The 27,063-nt window shown below is 42.2% G+C and overlaps 1 protein-coding gene across 1 annotated transcript in view; it reads left to right on the top strand.

Annotated features, from left to right (window-relative positions):
* Positions 1-27,063, top strand: part of LOC112261488 (neurexin-1a) — a 159,591-nt gene that overhangs the window by 31,425 nt on the left and 101,103 nt on the right. Inside the window, exons 3-4 of the mRNA XM_042328474.1 lie at positions 22,641-22,658; positions 25,354-25,383. Coding sequence (XP_042184408.1) covers positions 22,641-22,658; positions 25,354-25,383 — 48 coding nt within the window. The remainder of the gene's footprint in view (positions 1-22,640; positions 22,659-25,353; positions 25,384-27,063) is intronic.

Raw genomic sequence — 27,063 nt, 5'->3', positions numbered from 1 at the left:
TCAGTAGTTGTAATGCTAGAGGAAGGAGGAAGGACAGGACTCAAACTGAGTCTCATTTTTACAGCACGTGCAGTAATAATTTACACTGCTCTTACTATGTCTATGATGAAATTACATTTTTCCCATAGTCTTAGTTTAGTCCATAGTTTTCCCTTAGAGTCCAATTGCATATTGCAATAATGTTTGAATAACTATGTCTGCTAGTGGTATTAAAGGCTAATATGAAGAAGAACCTCACATAGTAAGATAGTATCTTGTTAACTATAGTGAGTGGTTTAAAATGAGAAAAGCTAGTTGCTCTAATTTTATGAGCAGCTTGCTACAAATTATTTATAGCTTGTGTTTTATGATGTCTCTGAAATATGCTGAAATTGCCAAACCTATGATCCTCTAGGTTGCATTGTTATGCTGAAATAGCCACATTTTTTGATCCTCTATGTCGTATTATCTCCTTAATTCCACAGCAGCAAGGCATCATCACATCAGTGTTGAGACTATAATCTATTTCATGCCAAAAATAAAGATTTAAATCCACAACTGTAATACTATCCCCATTATTGTCAATCCCTCGGATGAAGTTTATTAGAACTGTAAACTAGTCTGTTTATGATTATCCCATTGGATCAGGCAGGCGGTCGGACAACCCACAAGATGTCAAAGAATAGAGAGGTCTTCAGTGCATCTGTTCCTTCCCACAATCCCCTCTGTCTGGACCATAGCAGATAAAGGAGTAAAGGACGACTGTGGAAAAAGCCGAACAGGCGGATGGACTCTCATTGTCCACGTATCAACTGAATTAAAGTAGCACAGTGTGGGGATTGAAAGCCAGAGGCTGGCATAGCTAGTCTAGCAGTGAACTATACAGTTCTAATAACAGTGTATTGGGGATTGAAAACCAGATACTGGCATAGCTAGCCTAGCAGTGAACTATACAGTATATAATAACAGTGTATTGCGAATTGAAAACCAGATACTGGCATAGCTAGTCTAGCAGTGAACTATAGAGTTCTAATAACAGTGTATTGGGGATTGAAAACCAGATACTGGCATAGCTAGTCTAGCAGTGAACTATACAGTATATAATAACAGTGTATTGGGAATTGAAAACCAGATACTGGCATAGCTAGCCTAGCAGTGAACTATACAGTATATAATAACAGTGTATTGGAAATTGAAAACCAGATACTGGCATAGCTAGCCTAGCAGTGAACTATAGAGTTCTAATAACAGTGTATTGGGAATTGAAAACCAGATACTGGCATAGCTAGCCTAGCAGTGAACTATACAGTATATAATAACAGTGTATTGGGAATTGAAAACCAGATACTGGCATGGCTAGCCTAGCAGGGACCTATACCGTATATAATAACAGTGTATTGGTAATTGAAAACCAGATACTGGCATAGCTAGCCTAGCAGGGAACTATACCGTGTATAATAACAGTGTACTGGGGATTGGGACTGAGAAAATATACTGGCGTAGCAACTGTAGCAGTGCATAGATTCACACCAGAGTAAGTTTGTTGGCTACATACATACTGGCGGTATTCAATAGGGAGTGGAGAAGCTGTTATCAGGAAATGTATCAGGGGGTAGTGATAGTATATTACTGTTTTTTGGTATTGGCAGAACTAATGTTGCTATTTCCACTGAGGTTTTTCAGTTTCACATTGCTTTAGTGTATTCTACAGAACAATAATGTACCATGGGCCTACATTTTCACAATATGTTAAGCCCTTCAATCTCTTGTTTCAGCTCAACATTTTCAATGAAACATAAGGTACAAAGGAAGAATAGACAACTGGACAGTTACTGTATAGACCTCCTCCCTAATATATAGTTACTGTATAGACCTCCTCCCTAATAGATAGTTACTGTATAAACCTCCTCCCTAATAGATAGTTACTGTATAGACCTCCTCACTAATAGATAGTTACTGTATAGACCCACTCATTAATAGATAGTTATTGTATAGACCTCCTCCCTAATAGATAGTTACTGTATAGACCTCCTCATTAATAGATAGTTACTGTATAGACCCACTCATTAATAGATAGTTATTGTATAGACCTCCTCCCTAATAGATAGTTACTGTCTAGACCTCCTCCCTAATAGATAGTTACTGTATAGACCTCCTCCCTAATAGATAGTTACTGTATTGACCTCCTCCCTAATAGTGTATAAACCTTCTCCCTAATAGATAGTTATTGTATAGACCTCCTCCCTAATATATAGTTAATGTATAGACCTCCTCCCTAATATATAGTTACTGTATAGACCTTCTCTCTAATATATAGTTAATGTATAAACCTCCTCCCTAATGGATTGTTACTGTATAGACCTCCTCCCTAATAGATAGTTATTGTATTGACCTCCTCTCTAATAGATAGTTAATGTATAGACCTCCTCCCTAATAGATAGTTACTGTATAGACCTCCTCCCTAATAGACAGTTAATGTATTGACCTCCTCGCTAATAGATAGTTACTGTATAAACACCTTCCCAAATAGATCAATCAGTCAATCAAATGTATTTGCAAAGCCCTTTTTACATCAGCAGATGTCACAAAGTGCTTATACAGAAACACAGCATTTAAGCCCCAAACAGCAAGCAGTGCAGATGTAGAATCACGGTGGCTTGGAAAAACTCCTTAGAAAGTTAGGGTCCTAGGAGGAAACCTAGAGAGGAACCAAGCGCTGATGTGTGGCCAGACGTCTTTTGGCCGTGCACGGTAGATCACTTGTTACTTAGCCTTAATAGCTCAGATTTCATTGCACTGGTTTAATACCTAGCTAGCTAGCCATGCTAGCTCAGCTTCAGATCAATAAAGTGCTAATCATAGGCTAGATAAAGCCCAGATTGTGCAGGCTCTGGATACAAGTACCAGCAGAATCAGCTGGTGAGTGAGGAAATAGTGTGTTTGTCTCAAATGACAACCTATTTCCTAATATAGGGCACCCCATTTGACTAGAGCCCTATGGGGATGGGGTGGCATTTGGGATGTAACCCTGAAATCCTGCACCGTACCTCAAGCTTCCAGCTGCAGGTTTTATCGATTTCCATCAAGAGTGGCTGGTCACTTGGCCCCAATCATTTTCTTCTCTCCCTCTCTCCTTTTTTCTTTATCATTCCATTACCCCTTCCCCTTTCTCTCCCATCTCACTTTCTCTCCACACCCCTCTCTCCCCATCTCGCTTTCTCTCCAGTCCCCCCTCTCTCCCCCATCCATATCTCTCTCTTTCTTTCTCATGACTAACTGTGGTCTGTGGAGAATAAGAGATGCAACTATAACACTCCTCTGGTCTGTTGGGATACATTAGGAAGTGTGTGTGTGTGTGTGCGCGTGTGTGCGTGCGTGTGCGCGTGTGTGTGTGTGTGTGTGTGTGTGTGTGTGTGTGTGTGTGTGTGGAGATAAAACCAGACTGCACAGCTGAGGGATGGCCACACACTCTCATTATTGTTGATTTGTCCTAAATTGAAACAACAAATTGATACATTTTTCTGAATCAATATAATTTGTGGCATTGACCTTTGAGGCTCCTAAGTCCTCCTAAGTCCTTCTATTTTCCCCCTTCAGGCTTTTGTGGTTTCTTTCTGGTTTACTGCTTCTTTGTTTGTTTAGCAGTTGTCTAGAAAGGGAGTATCAGACTGTGATACCAGCTTGATGCAGCCAGAAGCAAATCATATCAAATCAAATCAAATTTTATTTGTCACATACACATGGTTAGCAGATGTTAACGCGAGTGTAGCGAAATGCTTGTGCTTCTAGTTCCGACAATGCAGTAATAATCCAACAAGTAATCTAACTAACAATTCAAAAAAAAACTACTGTCTTATACACAGTGTAAGGGGATAAAGAATATATACAGAAAGATATATGAATGAGTGATGGTACAGAGCAGCTTAGGCAAGATACAGTAGATGGTATCGAGTACAGTATATACATATGAGATGAGTATGTAAACAAAGTGGCATAGTTAAAGTGGCTAGTGATACATGTATTACATAAGGATGCAGTAGATGATATAGAGTACAGTATATACGTATACATATGAGATTAATAATGTAGGGTATGTAAACATTATATAAGGTAGCATTGTTTAAAGTGGCTAGTGATATATTTTATATAATTTCCCATCAATTCCCATTATTAAAGTGGCTGGAGTTGAGTCAGTGTGTTGGCAGCAGCCACTCAATGTTAGTGGTGGCTGTTTAACAGTCTGATGGCCTTGAGATAGAAGCTGTTTTTCAGTCTCTCGGTCCCAGCTTTGATGCACCTGTACTGACCTCGCCTTCTGGATGATAGCGGGGTGAACAGGCAGTGGCTCGGGTGGTTGTTGTCCTTGATGATCTTTATGGCCTTCCTGTAACATCGGGTGGTGTAGGTGTCCTGGAGGGCAGGTAGTTTGCCCCCGGTGATGCGTTGTGCAGACCTCACTACCCTCTGGAGAGCCTTACGGTTGAGGGCGGAGCAGTTGCCGTACCAGGCGGTGATACAGCCCGCCAGGATGCTCTCGATTGTGCATCTGTAGAAGTTTGTGAGTGCTTTTGGTGACAAGCCGAATTTTTTCAGCCTCCTGAGGTTCTTCACGATGCTGTCTGTGTGAGTGGACCAATTCAGTTTGTCTGTGATGTGTATGCCGAGGAACTTAAAACCTACTACCCTCTCCACTACTGTTCCATCGATGTGGATAGGGGGTGTTCCCTCTGCTGTTTCCTGAAGTCCACAATCATCTCCTTAGTTTTGTTGACGTTGAGTGTGAGGTTATTTTCCTGACACCACACTCCGAGGGCCCTCACCTCCTCCCTGTAGGCCGTCTCGTCGTTGTTGGTAATCAAGCCTACCACTGTTGTGTCGTCCGCAAACTTGATGATTGAGTTGGAGGCGTGCGTGGCCACGCAGTCGTGGGTGAACAGGGAGTACAGGAGAGGGCTCAGAACGCACCCTTGTGGGGCCCCAGTGTTGAGGATCAGCGGGGTGGAGATGTTGTTGCCTACCCTCACCACCTGGGGGCGGCCCGTCAGGAAGTCCAGTACCCAGTTGCACAGGATGGGGTCGAGACCCAGGGTCTCGAGCTTGATGACGAGCTTGGAGGCTACTATGGTGTTGAATGCCGAGCTGTAGTCGATGAACAGCATTCTCACATAGGTATTCCTCTTGCCCAGATGGGTTAGGGCAGCAATGCAATTAAGGTTGTCAAACTCTTTATTAATTGAAAAAAAAATGACAAAACAAACAATGACAAAATAAATAAATAGCAAAGAAATTCAACAGACCTAAGCAGGTGGACCAGGTATATATATCTGGTAGAGCAGGTATATATCAAATCAAATCAAAGTTTATTTGTCACGTGCGCCGAGTAGACCAATAGTGCAAAAAAAGCTATTAGGTGAACAATTGGTAGGTAAAGAACTAAAACAACAGTAAAAAAACAGGCTATATACAGTACCGAGGCTATAAATGTATTGAGGCTACATACAGACACCGGTTAGTCAGGCTTAATGAGGTAGTATGTACATGTAGATATGGTTTTAGTGACTATGCATATGAACAGAGAGTAGCGTAAAAGAGGGGTTGGTGGGTGGTGGGTGGGACACAATGAAGATAGCCCGGTTAGCCAATGGCAGGAGCAATGGTTGGTCGGCCCAATTGAGGTAGTGTGTACATGAATGTATAGTTTAAATTACTACACATATATGATAAACAGAGATTAGCAGCAGCATAAAAAGAGGGGTTGGGGAGGAACACAATGCAAATAGTCTGGGTAAACATTTGATTATCTGTTCAGGAGTCTTATGGCTTGGGGGAAAAAACTGTTGAGAAGCCTTTTTGTCCTAGACTTGGCACTCCAGTACTGCTTGCCATGCGGTAGTAGAGAGAACAGTCGATGACTGGGGTGGCTGGGGTCATTGACAATTTTTAGGGCCTTCCTCTGACACCGACTGGTGTAGAGGTCCTGGATGGCAGGCAGCTTAGCCCCAGTGATGTACTGGGCCGTACGCACTACCCTCTGTAGTGCCTTGCGGACAGAGGCCGAGCAATTTCCGTACCAGGCAGTGATGCAACCGGTCAGGATGCTCTCGATGTTGCAGCTGTAGAAGCCTTTAAGGTTCTCAGGACCCATGCCAAATCCTTTTAGTTTCCTGAGGGAGAATAGGCTTTGTCGTGCCCTCTTCACGACTGTCTTGGTGTGTTTGGACCAATCTAGTTTGTTGTTGATGTGGACACCAAGGAATTTGAAGCTCTCAACCTGCTCCACTACAGCCCCGTCGATGAGAATTGGGATGTGCTTGGTCCTCCTTTTCCTGTAGTCCACAATCATCTCCTTAGTCTTGGTTACGTTGAGGGATAGGTTGTTATTCTGGCACCACCCGGCCAGGTCTCGGACCTCCTCCCTATAGACTGTCTCGTCGTTTTCGGTGATCAGGTCTACCACTGTTGTGTCATCTGCAAACTTAATGTTGGTGTTGGAGTCGTGCCATGCCATGCAGTCGTGGGTGAACAGGGACTACAGGAAGGGACTGAGCAAGCACCCATGGGGACCTCCAGTGTTGAGGATCAGCGTGGCAGACGTGTTGCTACCTACCCTCACCACCTGGGGGTGGCCTGTCAGGAAGTCCAGGATCCAGTTGCAGAGGGAGGTGTTTAGTCCCAGGATCCTTAGCTTAGTGATGAGCTTTGAGGGCACTATGGTGTTGAACGCTGAGCTGTAGTCAATGAATATCATTCTCACAAAAGTGTTCCTTTTGTCCACGTGGGAAAGTGCTGTGTGGAGTGCAATAGAGATTGCATCATCTGTGGATCTGTTTGGGCGGTATGCAACATGGAGTTGGTCTAGGGTTTCTGGGATAATGGTGTTGATGTGAGCCATTACCAACCTTTCAAATCACTTCATGGCTACGGACGTGAGTGCTAAGGGTCTGTAGTCATTTAGGCAGGTTGCCTTTGTGTTCTTGGGCGCAGGGACTATGGTGGTCTGCTTGCAACATGTTAGTATTACAGGCTCAATCAGGGACATGTTGAAAATGTCAGTGAAGACACCAGCCAGTTGGTCAGCACATGCCCAGAGCACACGATCTGGTAATCCGTCTGGTCCCGCAGCCATGTGTATGTTGACCTGTTTAAAAGTCTTACTCACATCGGCTATTGAGAGTATGATCACACAGTCATCCGGAACAGCTGATGCTCTCATGCATGCCTCAGTGTTGCTTGCCTCGAAGCGAGCATAGAAGTGATTTAGCTCGTCTGGTACGCTTGTGTCACTGGGCAGCTCGTGGCTGTGCTTCCCTTTGTAGTCTGTAGTAGTTTGCAAGCCCTGCCACATTAGACGAGCATCGGAGCCGGTGTAGTATGATTCAATCTTAGCCCTTTATTGAAGCTTTGCCTGTTTGATGGTTCGTCGCAGGGCATAGCAAGATTTCTTGTAAGCTTCCCGCACTTTGAAAGCAGCAGCTTTACCCTTTAGCTAAGTGCGAATGTCGTCTGTAATCCATGGCTTCTGGTTGGGGTATGTACATACAGTCACTGCGGGGATGACGTCCTTGATGCACTTATTGATAAAGACAGTGACTGATGTGGTGTATTCCTCAATGCCATCGGAAGAATCCCGGAACATGTTCCAGTCTGTGCTGCAAAACAGTCCTGTAGTTTAGTATCTGCTTCATCTGACCACTTTTTTATAGACCGAGTCACTGGTGCTTCCTGCTTTAATTTTTGCTTGTAAGCAGGAGTTGTGAGATAGAGTTGTGGTCGGATTTACCAAATGGAGGGCGAGGGAGAGCTTTGTATGCGTCTCTGTGTGTGGAGTACAGGTGATCTAGAATTGTTTTCCCTATGTTTTGCACATTTAACATTAACTAGTCGGTTAGGACATCTACTTTGTGCATGACACAAGTACATTTTCCAACAATTGTTAACAGACAGATTATTTCACTTATAATACAGTGGTATCACAATTCCAGTGGGTCAGAAGTTTACATACACTAAGTTGACTGTGCCTTTAAACAGCTTGGAAAATTCCAGAAAATGATGTCATGGCTTTAGAAGCTTCTGATGTCATTTGAGTAAATTTGAGGTGTACCTGTGGATGTATTCCAGGGCCTACCTTCAACCGCATTGCCCCTTTGCTTGACATCATGTGAAAATCTAAATAAATCAGTCAAGAAAAAATATATTGTAGACCTCTACAAGTCTGGTTCATCCTTGGGAGCAATTTCCAAACACCTGAAGGTACCACGTTCATCTATAAAAACAATAGTATGCAAGTATAAACACCATGAGACCACGTAGCCGTCATACCGCTCAGGCAGGAGACGCCTTCTGTCTCCTCGAGATTAACGTACTTTGGTGCGAAATCAATCACAGGACAACAGCAAAGGACCTTGTGAAGATGCTGAAAGAAACAGGTACAAAAGTATCTATATATCCACAGTAAAATATATATATATATATATATAGTATCTATATATCCACAGTATCTATATCCACAGTAAAATGAGTCCTATATTGACATAACCTGAAAGGCCGTTCAGCAAGGAAGAAGCCACTGCTCCAAAACCGCCATAAAAAAGTCAGACTACGGTTTGCAACTGCACATGGGGACAAAGATTGTACTTTTTGGAGAAATGTCCTCTGGTCTGATGAAACAGAAATAGAACTGTTTGGTCATAATGACCATCGTTATATTTGGAGGAAAAAGGGGTAGGCTTGCAAGCCGAAGAACACCCTCCCAACCGTAAAGCACAGGGGTGGCAGCATGTGGGGGTGCTTTGCTGCAATAGGGAATGGTGCACTTCACAAAATAGATGGCATCATGAGGATGGGAAATGATGTGGATATATTGAAGCAACATCTCAAGACAACAGTTAGGAAGTTAGAACTTGGTCGCAGATGGGTCTTCCAAATGGACAATGACCCCAAGCATACTTCCAAAGTTGTGACAAAATGGCTTAAGGACAACAAACTCAAGGTATTGGAATGGCCAAATTTGTCTTCCAAATGGACAATGACCCCAAGCAAATTAAATCAAATGTATTTATATAGCCCTTCTTACATCAGCTGATATCTCAAAGTGCTGTACCGAAACCCAGCCTAAAACCCCAAACAGCAAGCAATGGTGGTGTAGAAGCATAGTGGGTAGGAAAAACTCCCTAGAAAGTCCAAAACCTAGGAAGAGACCTAGTGAGAAATCAGGCAATGAGGGGTGGCCAGTCCTCTTCTGGCTGTGCCAGTTGGAGATTATAACAGAACATGGCCAAGATGTTCAAATGTTCATAAATGACCAGCATGGTCAAATAATAATAATCACAGTAGTTGTCGAGGGTGCAACAGATCAGCACCCCAGGAGTAAATGTCAGTTGGCTTTTCATAGCCGATCATTGAGAGTATCTCTACCGCTCCTGTTGTCTCTAGAGAGTTGAAAACAGCAGGTCTGGGACAGGTAGCACGTCCGCTGAACAGGTCAGGGTTCCATAGCCGCAGGCAGAACAGTTGAAACTGGAGCAGCAGGAGGGATCAGGAGACACAGGAGGGATCAGGGGACACAGGAGGGGTCAGGAGACACAAACAGGCATACTTCCAAAGTTGTGGCAAAATGGCTTAAGGACAAGAAAGTCAAGGTATTGGAGTGGCCATCACAAAGCTCCGACCTCAAGCCTATAGAAAATGTGTGGGCAGAACTGAAAATCGTGTGCGAGCAATGAGGCCTACAAACCTGATTCATTTACACCAGCTCTGTCAGGAGGAATGGGCCAAAATTCACCCAAGTTATTGTGGGAAGCTTGTGGAGGGCTACCAGAAACGTTTGATCCATGTTAGCAACTTAAAGGCAATGCTACCAAATACTAATTGAGTGTATGTAAACTTCTGACCCACTGGGAATGTGATGAAATAAATTAAATCTGAAATAAATCATTCCCTCTACAATTATTCTGACATTTCACATTCTTAAAATAAAGTGGTGATCCTAACTGACCTAAGACAGGGATTTTTTACTAGGATTAAATGTCAGGAATTGTGAAAAACTGAGTTTATATGTTTTTGGCTAAGGTGTATGTAAACTTCCGATTTCAACCGTATTTCCAATAGAGCAGGTATATATCAGTTAGACCAGGTATATATCAGGTAGACCAGGTATACATTGCATTTGGAAAGTTTTCAGACCCCTTGAATTTTTCCACATTTTGTTTTTACGTTACAGCCTTATTCTAAAATTGATTAAATTGCCCCCCTCATCAATCTACACACAATACCTTGTAGTGCCAAAGCAAAAACAGGTTTTTAGAAATTTTTGCCAAAAAAAAAAAAAAAAAATGGAAATATCACATGTACATAAGTATTCAGACCCTTTACTAAGTACTTTTCGAAGCACCTTTGGCAGCGATTACAGCCTCGAGTCTTCTATGTATGTCGCTACAAGGTCGGCACACCTGTATTTGGGGAGTTTCTCCCGTTTCTCTCTGCAGATCCACTCAAGCTCTGTCAGGCTGGATGGAGAGCGTTGCTGCACAACTATTTTCAGTTTTCTCCAGAGATGTTCAATCAGGTTCAATTTCTCCACTGATTTGGCAATGGTAAGGTGGGAGGATCCGTGTTGAACTGTATGTGTTGACTGTATGGGAGCTGGTTAGATGAAATGAGCAATGGCTTAATTTCTAACAGATTTCCACATTGCTACTGATTGAATACATATGTTTATGAATGCAGTCTGTGTGTGGCGCTTGACCACACGACTGAACACTAGTCCAGGTGCGACAAACTAGGACTTCTCCCCATCCTAGCTACTGTTGTATCAATATGTTTTGACCTTGACAGTTTACAATCCAGGGTTACTCCAAGCAGTTTAGTCACCTCAAGCTCAATATCCACATTATTTATTACAAGATGTAGTTGAGGTTTAGGGTTCGGTGAATGTTTTTTCCCAAATGATTTGTCCCAAATTCAGTGTACAGGCTAAAGAAAAGCAATATTGTTGTTGATTAAATACAGATGCTCTATGCAAGGGAAGTGGCCATGTGATTTGAAGTAGTTTAAGAAGTGGAGAGGTAATGTTATGCTCCGGGTAGAGATCTGTACTGTATGTGTGTACTAGCTAGCAGTTTGACTATAATCATGGGCTCTACATGTCACTATGTCATGCAGCACATGTATAAGATGTTGTTTGCTCAGGACTGGGAGCTGGGTAGAGTGTATTGTTGTGTGGTATTAACAGAACAATGGCCGTGGTATCGCTGCTTCATCAAAGGGATTCGGGAGGTTTATTCTCCTGCCTGGATTATTAGACAGCCAGCTGCGTAGATTTGGAATGGGCAGTTTTGTGTGTTTGTGTGTGTTGAACGGGTGGGGGGGTTGATGTAAATGGTATCTGTCATAACATCAACCCTAGTTTGAATTGTTGTTAGCTAAAAGGTACTGCACTAAAGGAACACCCATACGATAGTAGCCTGTGTAGATTTGTGATGGGTAGTGTCATGTCGTGTGTGATGGGGGTCTTATGGTGATATCTGTCATGAACCCTAGTTTGACAAGAGGTTGTTAGATGAAAGGCACTTGGCTAAACACTACAGCTGAGTCTTCGGGCTCTATTCAATTCCGTATCATGGAGGTTCAGCGTTACAGCGTGACTGAAATTTAGAGGCAACGTTCCCGCGTCAGCCGAGACTGCATTCACGGTAACTCCCTTTACATTTATATCAAGTCATCTGTAACGCTTCAGCGATCCAGACTGAATAGAGCCCTTCATATGTCTTATTCAGCTAGTATAGTTAACATGGATGTCACGCCCTGACCTTAGAGAGCTTTTTATGTCTCTATTTTGGTTTGCCCACCCAGACCCTCCCCTATAGGTTCAGGTTTTGCGGCCGGAGTCCACAGCTTTGGGGGGAGGGGGAGGTCTGTCACGCCCTGACCTTAGAGAGCTTTTTTCTGTCTCTATTTTGGTTTGGTCAGGGTGTGATTTGGGTGGGCATTCTATGTTCTTTTCTGTATGTTTTTGTATTTCTTTGTTTTGTCCGGGTATGGTTCTCAATCAGGGACAGCTGTCTATCGTTGTCTCTGATTGGGAACCATACTTAGGTAGCTCCCCCCCCCCTATCCTTTGTGGGTAGTTATTTTCTGTTTAGTGTTTTCTGCACCTGACAGGACTGTTTCGGTTTCGTTTAGTGTTCAGTTTAAATAAAAAGTATGAACACTTACCACGTTGCGCTTTGGTCCGATTCCTCTTCTTCAGACGACGACAACCGTTACAATGGAATACAGTATAAAGGTCATGTTCAACAGTTTGGGTCAGAAAATGAAACTACTGGTATGAATTAAGTATTTACAATTTAAGTTCAGTATGGAATTGACTGAAACCATGGTTTGAACGTACATAGCTTGGCAGTATAGAAACATGATTTGAACTACTGTTAGCTTTAGTCATTGTCTGGATTATCTGTCTTGGTTTGTACTTATTGGCTGTTCCTAGACATTGTCCTAGGTTGCCATAGAGATTCCTTGACCCTACTTTTCTATTTCTTTGGATGTGTAGATATTTAAGAGTGCATTAAACTACAGGGCTGGATGAACTCATTTTTATCAAAGTTAAATTACCATAAAGCAGATTCCATTGGATGTGATTCTTATTTCAAAAAGTTAAGCATGTTTTAAAATTACTAAAATAAGAGGAAGGGAAACACTGGAAACATAATAATAAAACTGTGATAAAATCATTGGACAGATTGTGGATTGAAAACCATTTTAGTAGAATGACACGTTCATCACAAAGATATCAGTTATCCTTGTCAAAATACATTCACATTCTAACAATCCAAAGAACACTCTCTCACCCCGGTGAAATGTTTTCAATGCTAAGGTGTTCCTGTGGAATGATAACTAAGACACAGCTATAGAGGTATATCAGCAAACAGACCCTGCTTTTTGACATTTCTCCTCTCATCACTACTGTTGCCACATCACCATGCCAGTTCAATGCCTTTTGCCACCCCAGAATGCTTTTTGAATAGGCAGCGTGCTTCTCATCATCAAGCTATCCTTTTGTGAACAAAGTGCCCAATATTTCCTTACATGCCCATTCTAACAACTCAGACAGAGCTGTATATATAGCCTACACTCATTGTACGTCCTCCGAGTACAGCACAATTGAAGAAATGCCAGACAAACATTTTCAACATTTCCTCTTATCATAACAAAATCACAAATCACATAATTGTGATTCTCTTCATTATTACATCATTTGCGTCCTATTTTGTTCACAAAATGCTGCTGCTCTCACATTTTGGTTGGTTGGTTGTGGTGCATGGTGTCTGATTTGGAAGGGGAGCTGGTGTGCTGGTAAGTTTCTTGGTCAATAAACCGCTTGAATCGGGGCCTGAAACCATTGAGGAGAGGTAGGATGGATACTTGTTTCATCTGATGGGCGCTAGGGGCTAGGCTGTTTGGCCTTATGTCCAACTTGTTGGTATACCTGCATGACAACACCATACTTCCAGATGAAGAAAGGACTCATTCTATAGTTATCACTTATACTGTAACATATCTTATATTACGTATTTATATCACATATCTTATATTATATATATAATATTACTTATCTTATATGACTTATCTTATATAACTCATATACTATATTATACTATGTACAATTATACAATTTTCACCAAGATGGCATAGCAGTCTGATGTCCTTTGGCCTCGTCTGGTCGTGTCCCGTATATATATATATATATATATATATATATATATATATATTTACAACTTTCTTCGCATACCTTTTTAAATATATTTCTTTCTTTTCCATAAACCCAACTTCAAAACACTCTCCTGCAACCCACCTCACCAATTTATATATATTATTTACCTCAAATCTGTAGCCAGAAGCTAGCCTGAAGCTAACCAGAAGCTAATCAGAAGCTAGCCAGAAGCTAGTTAGCTCCTTTACTGGCTAATCGTTAGTATTCAGCTAACCACGGTTTGTGGTCATCAGCTATCCTTTAGCTCGAAAATCTATTGCCAGTTTTGTACGGCGCGGCTCGGACCGGAACATGCCGGACCTATTTTTCTCTCCATGTCCCCGGATTTCAACCGCAAGCTCTGGACATTTATACCTGGATCTTGCAGCTAGCTAGCTGCTATCCGTGTGACTATCGGCTTACGTCGATCCCGGAGCAAACATCAATTATTCCCGGAGCTAGCCAGCTGAAGAGTTCCATCAGCCACTCCTGGGCTACAATCACCTATCCGGACCCGTTTTACTGCCAACGCGGAGCCCCACCGGGCCTTCACAACTGGACTACCGACGTTATCTGCCCGAGGGAGTTATCCAGCTGGCTCCTCCGTCGCGACGTTACCTGAACGCCCATCTGCGGCCCGCTAATCGTTAGCTGTCTTATTGGCTGCTATCTGAATAGATCTACAGGACTATTTTTTTTCTTTTTTCTTGGGCCTCGAAAACTATATCTTTTTTTTTTTGTGAATTGGATTTATCCCATCTACCACACGGAACCCCACTAATCCTACCGACGGAAACACACGAGGTGGCTAAAAACAGACCGCCATGCTATGTTAGCTTGCTACCGATGGCTCGGCTAGCTGCCTGAATCTCTGTGACCCCAACCAACCTCACTACTCACTGGACCCTTTTGATCTCTCGGCTAAGCATGCCTCTCCTTAATGTCAATATGCCTTGTCCATTGCTGTTCTGGTTAGTGTTTATTGGCTTATTTCACTGTAGAACCTCTAGTCCTGCTCACAATACCTTATCCAACCTATTAGTTCCACCACCCACACATGCAATGACATCTCCTGGTTTCAATTATGTTTCTAGAGACAATATCTCTCTCATCATCACTCAATACCTAGGTTTACTTCCACTGTATTCACATCCTACCATACCTTTGTCTGTACATTATACCTTGAAGCTATTTCAATGCCCCCAGAAATCTCATTTTACTCTCTGTTCCAGACATTCTAGACGACCAATTATCATTGCTTTTAGCTGTACCCTTATCCTACTCCTCCTCTTTTCCTCTGGTGATGCACAGGTGAATCCAGGCCCTGCAGTGCCTAGCTCCACTCCCATTCCCCAGGCGCTCTCTTTTGATGACTTCTGTAACCGTAATAGCCTTGGTTTCATGCATGTTAACATTAGAAGCCTCCTCCCTAAGTTTGTTTTATTCACTGCTTTAGCACACTCTGCCAATCCGGATGTTCTAGCTGTTTCTGAATCCTGGCATAGGAAGACCACCAAAAATTCTGAAATTTTCATCCCTATCTACAACATTTTCAGAAAAGATAGAACTGCCAAAGGGGGCGGTGTTGCAATCTACTGCAAAGATAGCCTGCAGAGTTCTGTCCTACTATGCAGGTCTGTACCCAAACAATTTGAACTTTTACTTTTGAAAATCCACCTCTCTAAAAACAAGTCTCTCACCGTTGCCACTTGCTATAGACCACCCTCTGCCCCCAGCTGTGCTCTGGACACCATATGTGAACTGATTTCCCCCCGTCTATCTTCAGAGCTCGTGCTGCTATGCGACCTAAACTGGAACATGCTTAACCACCCAGCCATCGTACAATCTACGCTTGATGCCCTCAATCTCACACAAATTATCAATGAACCTACCAGGTACCTCCCAAAGCCGTGAACACGGGCACCCTCATAGATATCATCCTAACCAACTTGCCCTCTAAATACACCTCTGCTGTCTTCAACCAAGATCTCAGCGATCACTGCCTCATTGCCTGCATCCGTAATGGGTCAGCGGTCAAACGGCCTCCACTCATCACTGTCAAACTCTCCCTGAAACACTTCAGCGAGCAGGTCTTTCTAATCGACCTGGTCGGGGTATCCTGGAAGGATATTGATCTCATCCCGTCAGTAGAGGATGCCTGGTTATTTTTTTAAATGCCTTCCTAACCATCTTTAATAAGCATGCCCCATTCAAGAAATTTAGAACCAGGAACAGATATAGCCCTTGGTTCTCCCCAGACCCGACTGCCCTTAACCAACACAAAAACATCCTATGGCGTTCTGCATTAGCATCGAACAGCCCCCGTGATATGCAGCTTTTCAGGGTTGCTAGAAACCAATATACACAGGCAGTTAGAAAAGCCAAGGCTAGCTTTTTCAAGCAGAAATTTGCTTCCTGCAACGCTAACTCAAAAAAGTTCTGGGACACTGTAAAGTCCATGGAGAATAAGAACACCTCCTCCCAGCTGCCCACTGCACTGAAGATAGGAAACACTGTCACCACTGATAAATCCACTATAATTGAGAATTTCAATAAGCATTTTTCTACGGCTGGCCATGCTTTCCACCTGGCTACTCCTACCCCGGTCAACAGCACTGCACCCCCCACAGCAACTCGCCCAAGCCTTCCCCATTTCTCCTTCTCCCAAATCCAGTCAGCTGATGTTCTGAAAGAGCTGCAATATCTGGACCCCTACAAATCAGCCGGGCTAGACAATCTGGACCCTTTCTTTCTAAAATGATCTGCCGAAATTGTTGCCACCCCTATTACTAGCCTGTTCAACCTCTCTTTCGTGTCGTCTGAGATTCCCAAAGATTGGAAAGCAGCTGTGGTCATCCCCCTCTTCAAAGGGGGGGACACTCTTGACCCAAACTGCTACAGACCTATATCTATCCTACCCTGCCTTTCTAAGGTCTTCGAAAAGCCAAGTCAACAAACAGATTACCGACCATTTCGAATCTCACCATACCCTCTCTGCTATGCAATCTGGTTTCGGAGCTGGTCATGGGTGTACCTCAGCCACGCTCAAGGTCATAAACAATATCTTAACCGCCATCGATAAGAAACATTACTGTGCAGCCGTATTCATTGATCTGGCCAAGGCTTACGACTCTGTCAATCACCACATCCTCATATGCAGACTCGACATGCCTCGCCTGGTTCACCAACTACTTCTCTCGTAGAGTTCAGTGTGTCAAATCGGAGGGTCTGTTGTCCGGACCTCTGGCAGTCTCTATGGGGGTCCCACAGGGTTCAATTCTTGGACCGACTCTCTTCTCTGGATACATCAATGATGTCGCTCTTGCTGCTGGTGAGTCTCTGATCCACCTCTACGCAGACGACACCATTCTGTATACTTCTGGCCCTTCTATGGACACTGTGTTAACAACCCTCCAGGCAAGCTTCAATGCCATACAACTCTCCTTCCATGGCCTCCAATTGCTCTTAAATACAAGTAAAACTAAATGCATGCTCTTCAACCGATCGCTGCCTGCACCTGCCCGCCTGTCCAACATCACTACTCTGGACGGCTCTGATTATAAATACCTAGGTGTCTGGTTAGACTGTAAACTCTCCTTCCAGACCCACATCAAACATCTCCAATCCAAAGTTAAATCTAGAATTGGCTTCCTATTTCGCAACAAAGCATCCTTCACTCATGCTGCCAAACATACCATTGTAAAACTGACCATCCTACCAATCCTCGACTTTGGCGATGTCATTTCCAAAATAGCCTCCAATACCCTACTCAACAAATTGGATGCAGTCTATCACAGTGCCATCCGTTTTGTCACCAAAGCACCATATACTACCCGCCATTGCGACCTGTATGCTCTTGTTGGCTGGCCCTATTTCATACTCGTCGCCAAACCCACTGACTCCATGTCATCTACAAGACCCTGGTAGGTAAAGTCCCCCCTTATCTCAGCTCGCTGGTCACCATAGCATCACCCACCTGTAGCACGCGCTCCAGCAGGTATATCTCTCTGGTCACCCCCAAAACCTATTCTTTCTTTGGCCGCCTCTCCTTCCAGTTCTTTGCTGCCAATGACTGGAACGAACTACAAAAATCTCTGAAACTGGAAACACTTATCTCCCTCACTAGCTTTAAGCACCAGCTGTCAGAGCAGCTCACAGATTACTGCACCTGTACATAGCCCATCTATAATTTAGCCCAAACAACTACCTCTTTCCCTACTGTATTTATTTATTTATTTCGCTGTTTTGCACCCCATTATTTTTATTTCTACTTTGCACATTCTTCCACTGCAAATCTACCATTCCAGTGTTCTACTTGCTATATTATATTTACTTTGCCTTTACCTCCCTTATCTCACCTCATTTGCTCACATCGTACATAGACTTGTTTCTACTGTATTATTGACTGTATATTTGTTTTACTCCATGTGTAACTCTGTGTTGTTGTATGTGTCGAACTGCTTTGCTTTATCTTGGCCAGGTCGCAATTGTAAATGAGAAATTGTTCTCAACTTGCCTACCTGGTTAAATAAAGGTGAAATAAATAAATGTCTTATTTTACTTATATCTAATATTATATTTTATATTACTTATATCTTATATATTATATTGCTTATATCTTAAATATTATACTACTTATAAAAACTCAGCAAAAAAATAAACTTCCTTTTTCAGGACCCTGTCTTTCACAGATCATTCGTAAAAATCCAAATAACTTCACAGATCTTCCTTGTAAAGGGTTGAAACACTAAACACTGTTTCCCATCCCTTTTCAATAAAGATTGAACAATTAATTAACACACACCTGTGGAATGGTCGTTAAGACACTAACAGCTTACAGAAGGTAGGCAATTAAGGTCACAGTTATGAAAACTTAGGACACAAAAGAGGCCTTTCTTCTGACTCTGAAAAACACCAAAAGACAGATGCCCAGGGTTCCTGCTCATCTGCGTGAATGTGCCTTAGGCATGCTGCAAGGAGGCACGAGGACTGCAGATGTGGCCAGGTCAATAAATTGCAATGTCCATACTGTGAGATGCCTAAGACAGTGCTGCAGGGAGACAGCTGACCGTCATCGCAGTGGCAGACCATGTGTAACAACACCTGCACAGGATCGGTACATACGAACATAACACCTGCGGGACAGGTACAGGATGGAAACAACAACTGCCTGAGTTACACCATGAACGAACAATCCTTCCATCAGTGCTCAGACTGTCCGCAATAGGCTAAGAGAGGCTGGACTGAGGGCTTGTAGGCCTGTTGTAAGGCAGACATCACCAGACATCACCGGCAACAAAGTCGCCTATGGGCCTAAACCCACCGTCCCTGGACCAAACAGGTCTGGCAAAAAGTATTCTTCACTGACAAGTCGCAGTTTTGTCTCACCAGGGTTGATGGTCAGATTTGCATTTATCGTAGAAGGAATGAGCATTACACCAAGGCCTGTACTCTGGAGCGGGATCGATTTGAATCTGGAGGGTCTGTCATGGTCTGGGGCGGTGTGTCACAGCATCATCGGACTGAGCTTGTTGTCTTTGCAGGCAATCTCAACACTGTGCGGTACAGGGAAGACATCCTCCTCCCTCATGTGGTACCCTTCCTGTAGGCTCATCCTGACATGACCCTCCAGCACGACAATGCCACCGGCCATACTGCTCGTTCTGTGCTTGATTTCCTGCAAGACAGGAATGTCAGTGTTCTGCCATGGCCAGCGAAGAGCCCGGATCTCAATCCCATTGAGCACGTCTGGGACCTGTTGGATCAGAGGGTGAGGGCTACGGCCATTCCCCCCAGAAATTAATGGGAACTTGCAGGTTCCGTGGAAGAGTGGGGTAACATCTCATAGCAAGAACTGGCAAATCTGGTGCAGTCTATGAGGAGGAGATGCACTGCAGTACTTAATGCAGCTGGTGGCGACACCAGATACTGACTGTTACTTTGACCCCCCCTTTGTTCAGGGACACATTATTCAATTTCTGTTCGTCACATATCTGTGGAACTTGTTCAGTTCATGTCTCAGTTGTTGAATCTTGTTATGTTCATACAAATATTTACACATGTTAAGTTTGCTGAAAATAAACGCAGTTGACAGTGAGAGGTAGTTTATTTTTTTGCTGAGTTTATTATATGACTTCTATCTTAAATCTTATATTACTCACATTACAAAATATCTTATATCTTAAATTACCTATATCTTATATTACTTTGGGCTCCCGAGTGGAACAGTGGTCTAAGGCACTGCAGCTCAGTGCAAGAGGTGTCATTGCAGTCCCTGGTTTGAATCTAGTCTGCATTACATCTGGTTGTGATTTAGAGTAATATAGGGCGGCGCACAATTGGCCCAGCATTGCCGAGGTAAATAAAAAACATTTAATATTTGATCTGATATTTCTTATACCTTATATTACTTATATGTTAAATAATATATTACTTATATTTTATATCTTATATTACCTATATCTTATATTACTTATATATTATATTACCTATATGGTGAATCTTATATTACTTATATCTTATATTACTTATATCTTATATTACCTATATGTTAAATCTTATATTACTTATATCTTATATTACTTTTTTATTTTTTGTATCTTACATTACGTAAATGTGAAATCTTACATTACTTATATGTTATATAACTGATATCTTATATTACTTACAGTAAATCTTATATTACTTACATATTATATATTAGATGTATATTTTGGGGATAAAAACATAAAACCATAACTTATATTACTTATATCTTACATCACTTATATACTTCTAAAGCTGTAGAATCAGAGTGCATGCCATTATTGATCTAATCTTAAAACTTTGTCTCCTTCAAATTCATGTCTGGTTAAAACATATTACAGATGTAATGTAAATGGACTTAAATGTAATGTAAAAGGAATTAAATGTAATGTAAATGGGCTTAAATGTAATGTAAATGGACTTAAATGTATTGTAAATGGCCAACCCTGGTGTTAAAACCAATAGTATTCACCTTTTGTAAAAGTTGTATTTATCGATATTTCTACAAAGTCAACCTTCTGAATTGATTTGTTATACATCAGTTCTCTCTAACAGGCATTAGTTATCTCTAACAGGCATTAGTTATCTCTAACAGACAGTAGTTATCTCTAACAGGCATTAGTTATCTCTAACAGGCAGTAGTTATCTCTAACAGGCATTAGTTATCTCTAACAGGCATTAGTTATCTCTAACAGACAGTAGTTATCTCTAACAGGCATTAGTTATCTCTAACAGGCATTAGTTATCTCTAACAGGCATTAGTAATCTCTAACAGGCATTAGTTATCTCTAACAGGCATTAGTTATCTCTAACAGGAAGTAGTTATCTCTAATCGGCATTAGTTATCTCTAACAGGCATTAGTTGTCTCTAACAGACATTAGTTATCTCTAACAGGCAGTAGTTATCTCTAATCGGCATTAGTTATCTCTAACAGGCAGTAGTTTCCCTTATTTACTCATTTAACATTCTAACACTTACATGCCATGTTGATGAGAAATGTTGACTGACATGTTGTTCTGTTTTAGGTGGCTCATGTGATTCTATATCCTCTCTGTTCAATATTTATTTGCATGTTTTATTCTAACACATACTTTATCCAAATGTAATGCTTTATTGTAAAACATACTTTCTGAAATATATTTCCCATCATTTTGGCACAGACCTGACAACTTTTTTGGTCTTGTTACTGTTATTAGACCACACATGAATGGGTATGTTCCTTATTCCTTATCACCATGTCACAAATCTCACTTTCACTGCGGGGTGATTCTCCCCTCAAGGACCTAATCTCTGCTCACTACTGATTATTTATGAGTTATTAGAACATGAGGTCACTTAGATTATGTTAAAGTCCAGACCTGATGCCACTCAACCCTCTCTCTGCCCCTTTATAAGTCCAGACACTCACTCCCTCTCTTTCAGCAGTCCCCACCATAAACAGTTACTGCACATCTGGCAAAAATGTATTCTGGCATTTGCCAATTTTCAGTTTATGCCTTTAAAATAAATAAACACTGATATTCCAAAATATATATATAGCATTCTCTTCTGACGAACACCGCATCATATCTCCCCATTTCACTGTCACTGAATACTGCATGTCCCCTATTCAAAACCTCTTCACAACTTATTTTATATCATTTTGTAGCTTTCGCCAATACATTTGCTAACTCATGTTGTTTTCTCCCACTTGAATGTAATCCTGTAACCAATAATTTGTTACAGTAGACAGGCTAGTAAATGGGATTGAAAGAGTACATGCACAGTTGGCACTGTGCTAACAAACTAACAACAGACACGCTAACAACAAGCTAGCAGACAAACTTACAAGCTACTGTAGCAGACTAGCTAACAACAGCTAGCAGACAAGCTAACAACAAGCTAGCTGACACACTAACAACAAGCTAGCAGACAAGCTAACAACAAAGCAAACATAAAGCCATCCAGATGGGGCACAGTAATCCACTCAAGGTCTAAACAAGCTTATAATTTTTACAAATATAGCTGTGTCTTGTATCCCAGGTAGGCATATGATCAAATAATTATGATGTCATATATCACAAAACAGGATCCAGAGATGAAGACAGACCCACTTTTATAGCCGATAAGTAGCTTACAAAGAGTAGTAATTTATATAGTTGAACAGACATTGAACAAACAAAGTCCTCTGCAGCATTGAAACCCCGCCAGTTAGTAGGGCTTCTGAATCACCGAGACCTCCCCTCTGCACGGGTTGTCGATGGAGTACAAAGTAGGGCACTTTGCATGTGATGTGTGTTGCCTTGCATGGTTACGACATGCAACGGCCCTGTACCAGTCTGCATGCTGCTTAACGAATGTCTTCCTTTTCCTCTCTCTCCTTCCGCCCATTCGTCCGTCTGCTTGCAGAAGACAACCGTGTTGAAGGTGGGTATTCAATTTTCTCTTTTCTTTGTCATGGTTTTTATCATCTTTCCTCTGTGATTTATTCACTGAAACCATGCTGTGGTTCTCATGGCTTAAATCACTCCTAACATACTGTATGTCATGGGGAAATGGTTTTAAAACGTGCTACTGAAATGGTGTTAAAATGTGCTACTGAAATGGTAAGTCGGCTCCATATGTTTTTCTCATTTGCGCTTCTGGGTAGATGTTGTTGCAAAATGTGCTCAGTCATTGGTTCAGGAGAAACGCGTGGTTTGGGATAATGAAATGATGCTTCGGAAAAGTTAGCTGTTCTTAACTACACTCTTTATCATGATCCTGATGACAAAATTTGGAACATTCACTTACGTTGATGTAGTTGTTACTATTCTTGAAATCTCCCATAGATGTTAATGTTAATAAATATCAGTGAAAGTTTTGGCAAAAGTTGAGCTAAGTACAGTGCCTTTCGGAAGGTATTCGGACACCTTGACTTTTTCCCAATCATTTTACGTCACAGACTTATTCTAAAATGGATTAAATAAAAACGAATCCTTAGCAATCTACACACAATACCCCATAATGACAAAGTGAAAACAGGTTTTTAGACATTTTACCAAATATATAAAAAATAGAAAACAGAAATAACTTATTTAAATAAGTAGTCATACCTGTTGGTATGAGATTCGAAATTGAGCTCAGGTTCATCATGTTTCCATTGATCATCCTAGAGATTATTCTACAACTTGATTGAAGTCCACCTCTGGTAAATCCAATTGATTGGACAAAATTTGGAAAGGCACACACCTGTCTATATAAGGTCCCACAGTTGACAGTGCATGTCACAGCAAAAAAAACAAGCCATGAGGTTGAAGGAATTGTCCGTAGAGACAGGATTGTGTCGAGGAACAGATATCGGGAAAAGTACCAAATGAATTCTTCAGCATTGAAGGTCTCCAAGAACACAGTGCATCATTCTTAAATGGAAGAAGTTTGGAATCTCTATGACTCTTCCGAGAACTGGCCGCCCGGCCAAACTGAAGAATTGGGAGAGAAGAGCCTTGGTCAGGGAGGTGACCAAGAACCCAATGGTCACTCTGACAGAGCTCTAGAGTTATGGTAGAGGGATGTGGGGATGTTTTTCAGCGGCAGGGACTGGGAGGCAAAGATGAACAGAGCAAAGTACAGAGTGATCCTTAATAAAAACCTGCTCCAGAGCTGTCAGGACCTCAGACTGGGGCGAAGTTTCACCTTCCAACAGGACAACGACCCAAAGCACACAGCCAAGACAAAGCAGGAGTGGCTTTGGGACAAGTTTCTGAATGTCCTTGGGTGGCCAAGCCAGACCCAGAACTTGAACCCGATTTAACATCTCTGGAGAGACCTAAAAATAGCTGTGCAGCGATGCTCCCCATCCAACCTAACAGGGCTTGAGAGGATCTGCAGAGAAGAATGGAAGAAACTCCCCAAATACAAGTGTGCCAAGCTTGTAGCGTCATACCCAAGAAGACTTGAGGCTGTAATCGATGCCAAAGGTGCTTCAGCAAAGTACTAAGGGTCTAAATACTTATGTAAATGAATACATATGCAATTTCAGTTTTTTTAAATTATAAATTAGCGTTTTGTGTAGATTGATGAGGCGAAAAAAAAAACTATTTAATCAATTTAGAATGAGGTTGTATTGTAACAAAATGTGGGAAAAGTCAAGGGGTCTGAACACTTTCTGAAGGCAATGTATTTTAAGATGTGGATAAGTATTTAGGCTACTACTACACTGTTAAACTATGCCTTGGATCTCTCACTGGTTTGAAATACATTTTCTGCAGGTTATTGTTGATACATTACATAAGTTAATGGTTTGAAAGGGATAGGACAAACATTTTATAGTTTCTGCAAGCTGTGGGAAGTAGACAATAGTCTGTTCCCATTTACAAGAAGATAGTCGTGTCATAGTGAACAACTGAATACAACTTTAAAGAACAAACTCTGAACTGAACACTAAATCATGTCTTTACTTACAATACTGTCTTTCATCTTTGTGTTAAGGAGGGGAAAATGACCAGACCCTTGCCCAATCAAATTGCTTTATATAACTGATAATATTATTATGCAAATACCCTGTTTGGATCTTTGAAAGTTAATGTAGAAAAATGTGGATCCATTGTAAGAGATTCACATCGTAAAACCTTGTTCAAGTCAGGCCATTGCTTTAGGGGTAGGTAGGTACAGCAGGTGGAACTGGTTGAGCATTCTGAGAGGAGGCTCATTTTGGACAAATGGAACCTCAACTAACCTACAATTATTACAGTTAATTTAACTAAAGCAAGTCTGACTGATTATGCATTGCAACCTCTCTCTTGGTTGGAAATATGCTCAACACCCTAACCCAACCTTGTCTGACTGTACCCCATCCTCACTCTCCGTCCCCCTTCGCCCCTACCCTGACTCCCCAACACCTCCCAAAATACCACAGGCATCTACCAGACACAGACGCCTGTCTGTCAGTTTGACCTACAGTAGGTTATGTCCCAAATGAAAACCCTATTCCCTATATAGTGCACTACTTTGGCAAGGGTTCATAGGACTCTGGTCATCCAGTAGTGGTCTATAAAGAGAATATGGTGCTATTTGGGAGGCAGCCCTAGCCTTTCCGTGATCCCCTGTTTCTCTGCTGACTTTGCTCTTGTTTTCTTTTAAGGTCTGGCAAACTTGATGATGGGCGACCAAGGTATGGGCTCTGTTTCTTTGCTCCCTCCCCCCATGTGCTCCATACAAAGACTTATTTTGCTGCTTCTCTTGCTGCTGGCTGGGGTACTCTGGGCTTTTAAATCTGCTTTTCAGATCTGCTTTGCAACAGTGAATGACTTGGTTTGTCTTGATCCCCCCCTCTCTCGAATCATCGCCTCAAATCAGCACATACTTTTCTTGCCAGTATGTTTCAAACTCTTCTTCATTCTCATTTGGCCGGCTGTTTCATCATGCCATCATGCTGTGATTCATTTCAAGGTGATGATAAAAACCAAACCAAAACGTGCTGAAGGTAATGCATGATTGTGATGTAGCTACTATAGGACACCAGACCCCCTCTATATTACCCTTGCTGCTGGAATGCTTTAGGAGTCAGACAGTGAGCCACAGTGAGTTAGATGATTGAAAACCTCTCTCCATTTCCAAGGCAGTCTTTCTTTGCATCCCAAATGGCACCCTATTCCCTATGTAGTGCACTACTGTTAACTAAGGCCCAGGGTGCCATTTAGGAAACATCCTCTGAATCATATTCTCCACAGCAGTCTGGTTGATGCTCATCTCCCAGCATGCAGTACTCAGTCTGAGCCGGAAATGAAATATTGCTCACTTGAACCCCCCTACATACTGACACTCACACCAGCATTCCATCATGCCATCCTTTCTTCAATCTCTTACCTCATCTTGGATATGATATTCATCCCATTGTGCCTCTCTCTGTGTCCCCAATGGCACCTTATTCCCTATATAGTGCACTTATTTTGACCAGAACCCTATATAGGGAAAAGGGTTCAATTTGGGATGCACACACTCTGTGTTCTTCGGTCCTTCTTCCCTGTCTGTCAGTATGACCATGACACTTATCGCTGTCTTTCCTTCCTCTCTTCCTCCTCTTGTCTGGAAACTGCGTTCTACCATGGGACATTCCATCAACTATCCTAGGTAGTAAAGGTACTCCACACTTTACTTCCTCAAACTCCATGTGGTCACGACTCTCTCAAATCCGCTGTCTGTGGCCTTATATGGTAGTCACATGACAGTCTAAAGTTCACTGTCTGTGGCGTTATATGCTGATTTCATTAAGCATGTAAAGTCATGAGCATAATTGCATTGCTTTATGTTGCTACTATTTAAAATGTATTTGTGTCACGGTACCCAAGGTAGGTCGCTGCTTAATACTTTGTGGTCAGCTCACACTTTTCGATGAGGAGTGGATTGTTTAATTTCTGCTTGATGCATTAAGACCATAAAGACATTCACGAAGGGGGGGATATGTGATGTCCACTCCACTCTGCTTGTACCTGATGCCAGTGCAGCCCTGACCACCGGTAATGCTTCATCTTTTTCAATGTATTGATGGGTAATGGGGTGTGATGAGTTAAAGGCTATATCTGGCCCCAGTGTCTGACCAACCTGAGTGTTGTAGGCAGCGGGCAATGGCCTGGGCACCCCATGGGCTGGGAAGCACCTTATCCTGGCTGGCTGTGCTGCTGTGCTGCTATCCACAGAGGGTAAGTGGACCTCTGATCTCTTCCCGTTTGCCTCTCCTACCCAGGGCTCAGGGAAGGAGAAGGTTGGCTTCGAAGGTCCCTACTGAGCATTCCAGGTAAACAGCTTTGCTTTGTTCATTTGATTCCTTAACAGTTGAATCATTGGATCATTC

The sequence above is a fragment of the Oncorhynchus tshawytscha genome, linkage group LG01 (assembly GCF_018296145.1).
Source record: "Oncorhynchus tshawytscha isolate Ot180627B linkage group LG01, Otsh_v2.0, whole genome shotgun sequence".
NCBI lineage: Eukaryota > Metazoa > Chordata > Actinopteri > Salmoniformes > Salmonidae > Oncorhynchus > Oncorhynchus tshawytscha.
This window is presented reverse-complemented; position numbering and strand designations above follow the sequence as displayed.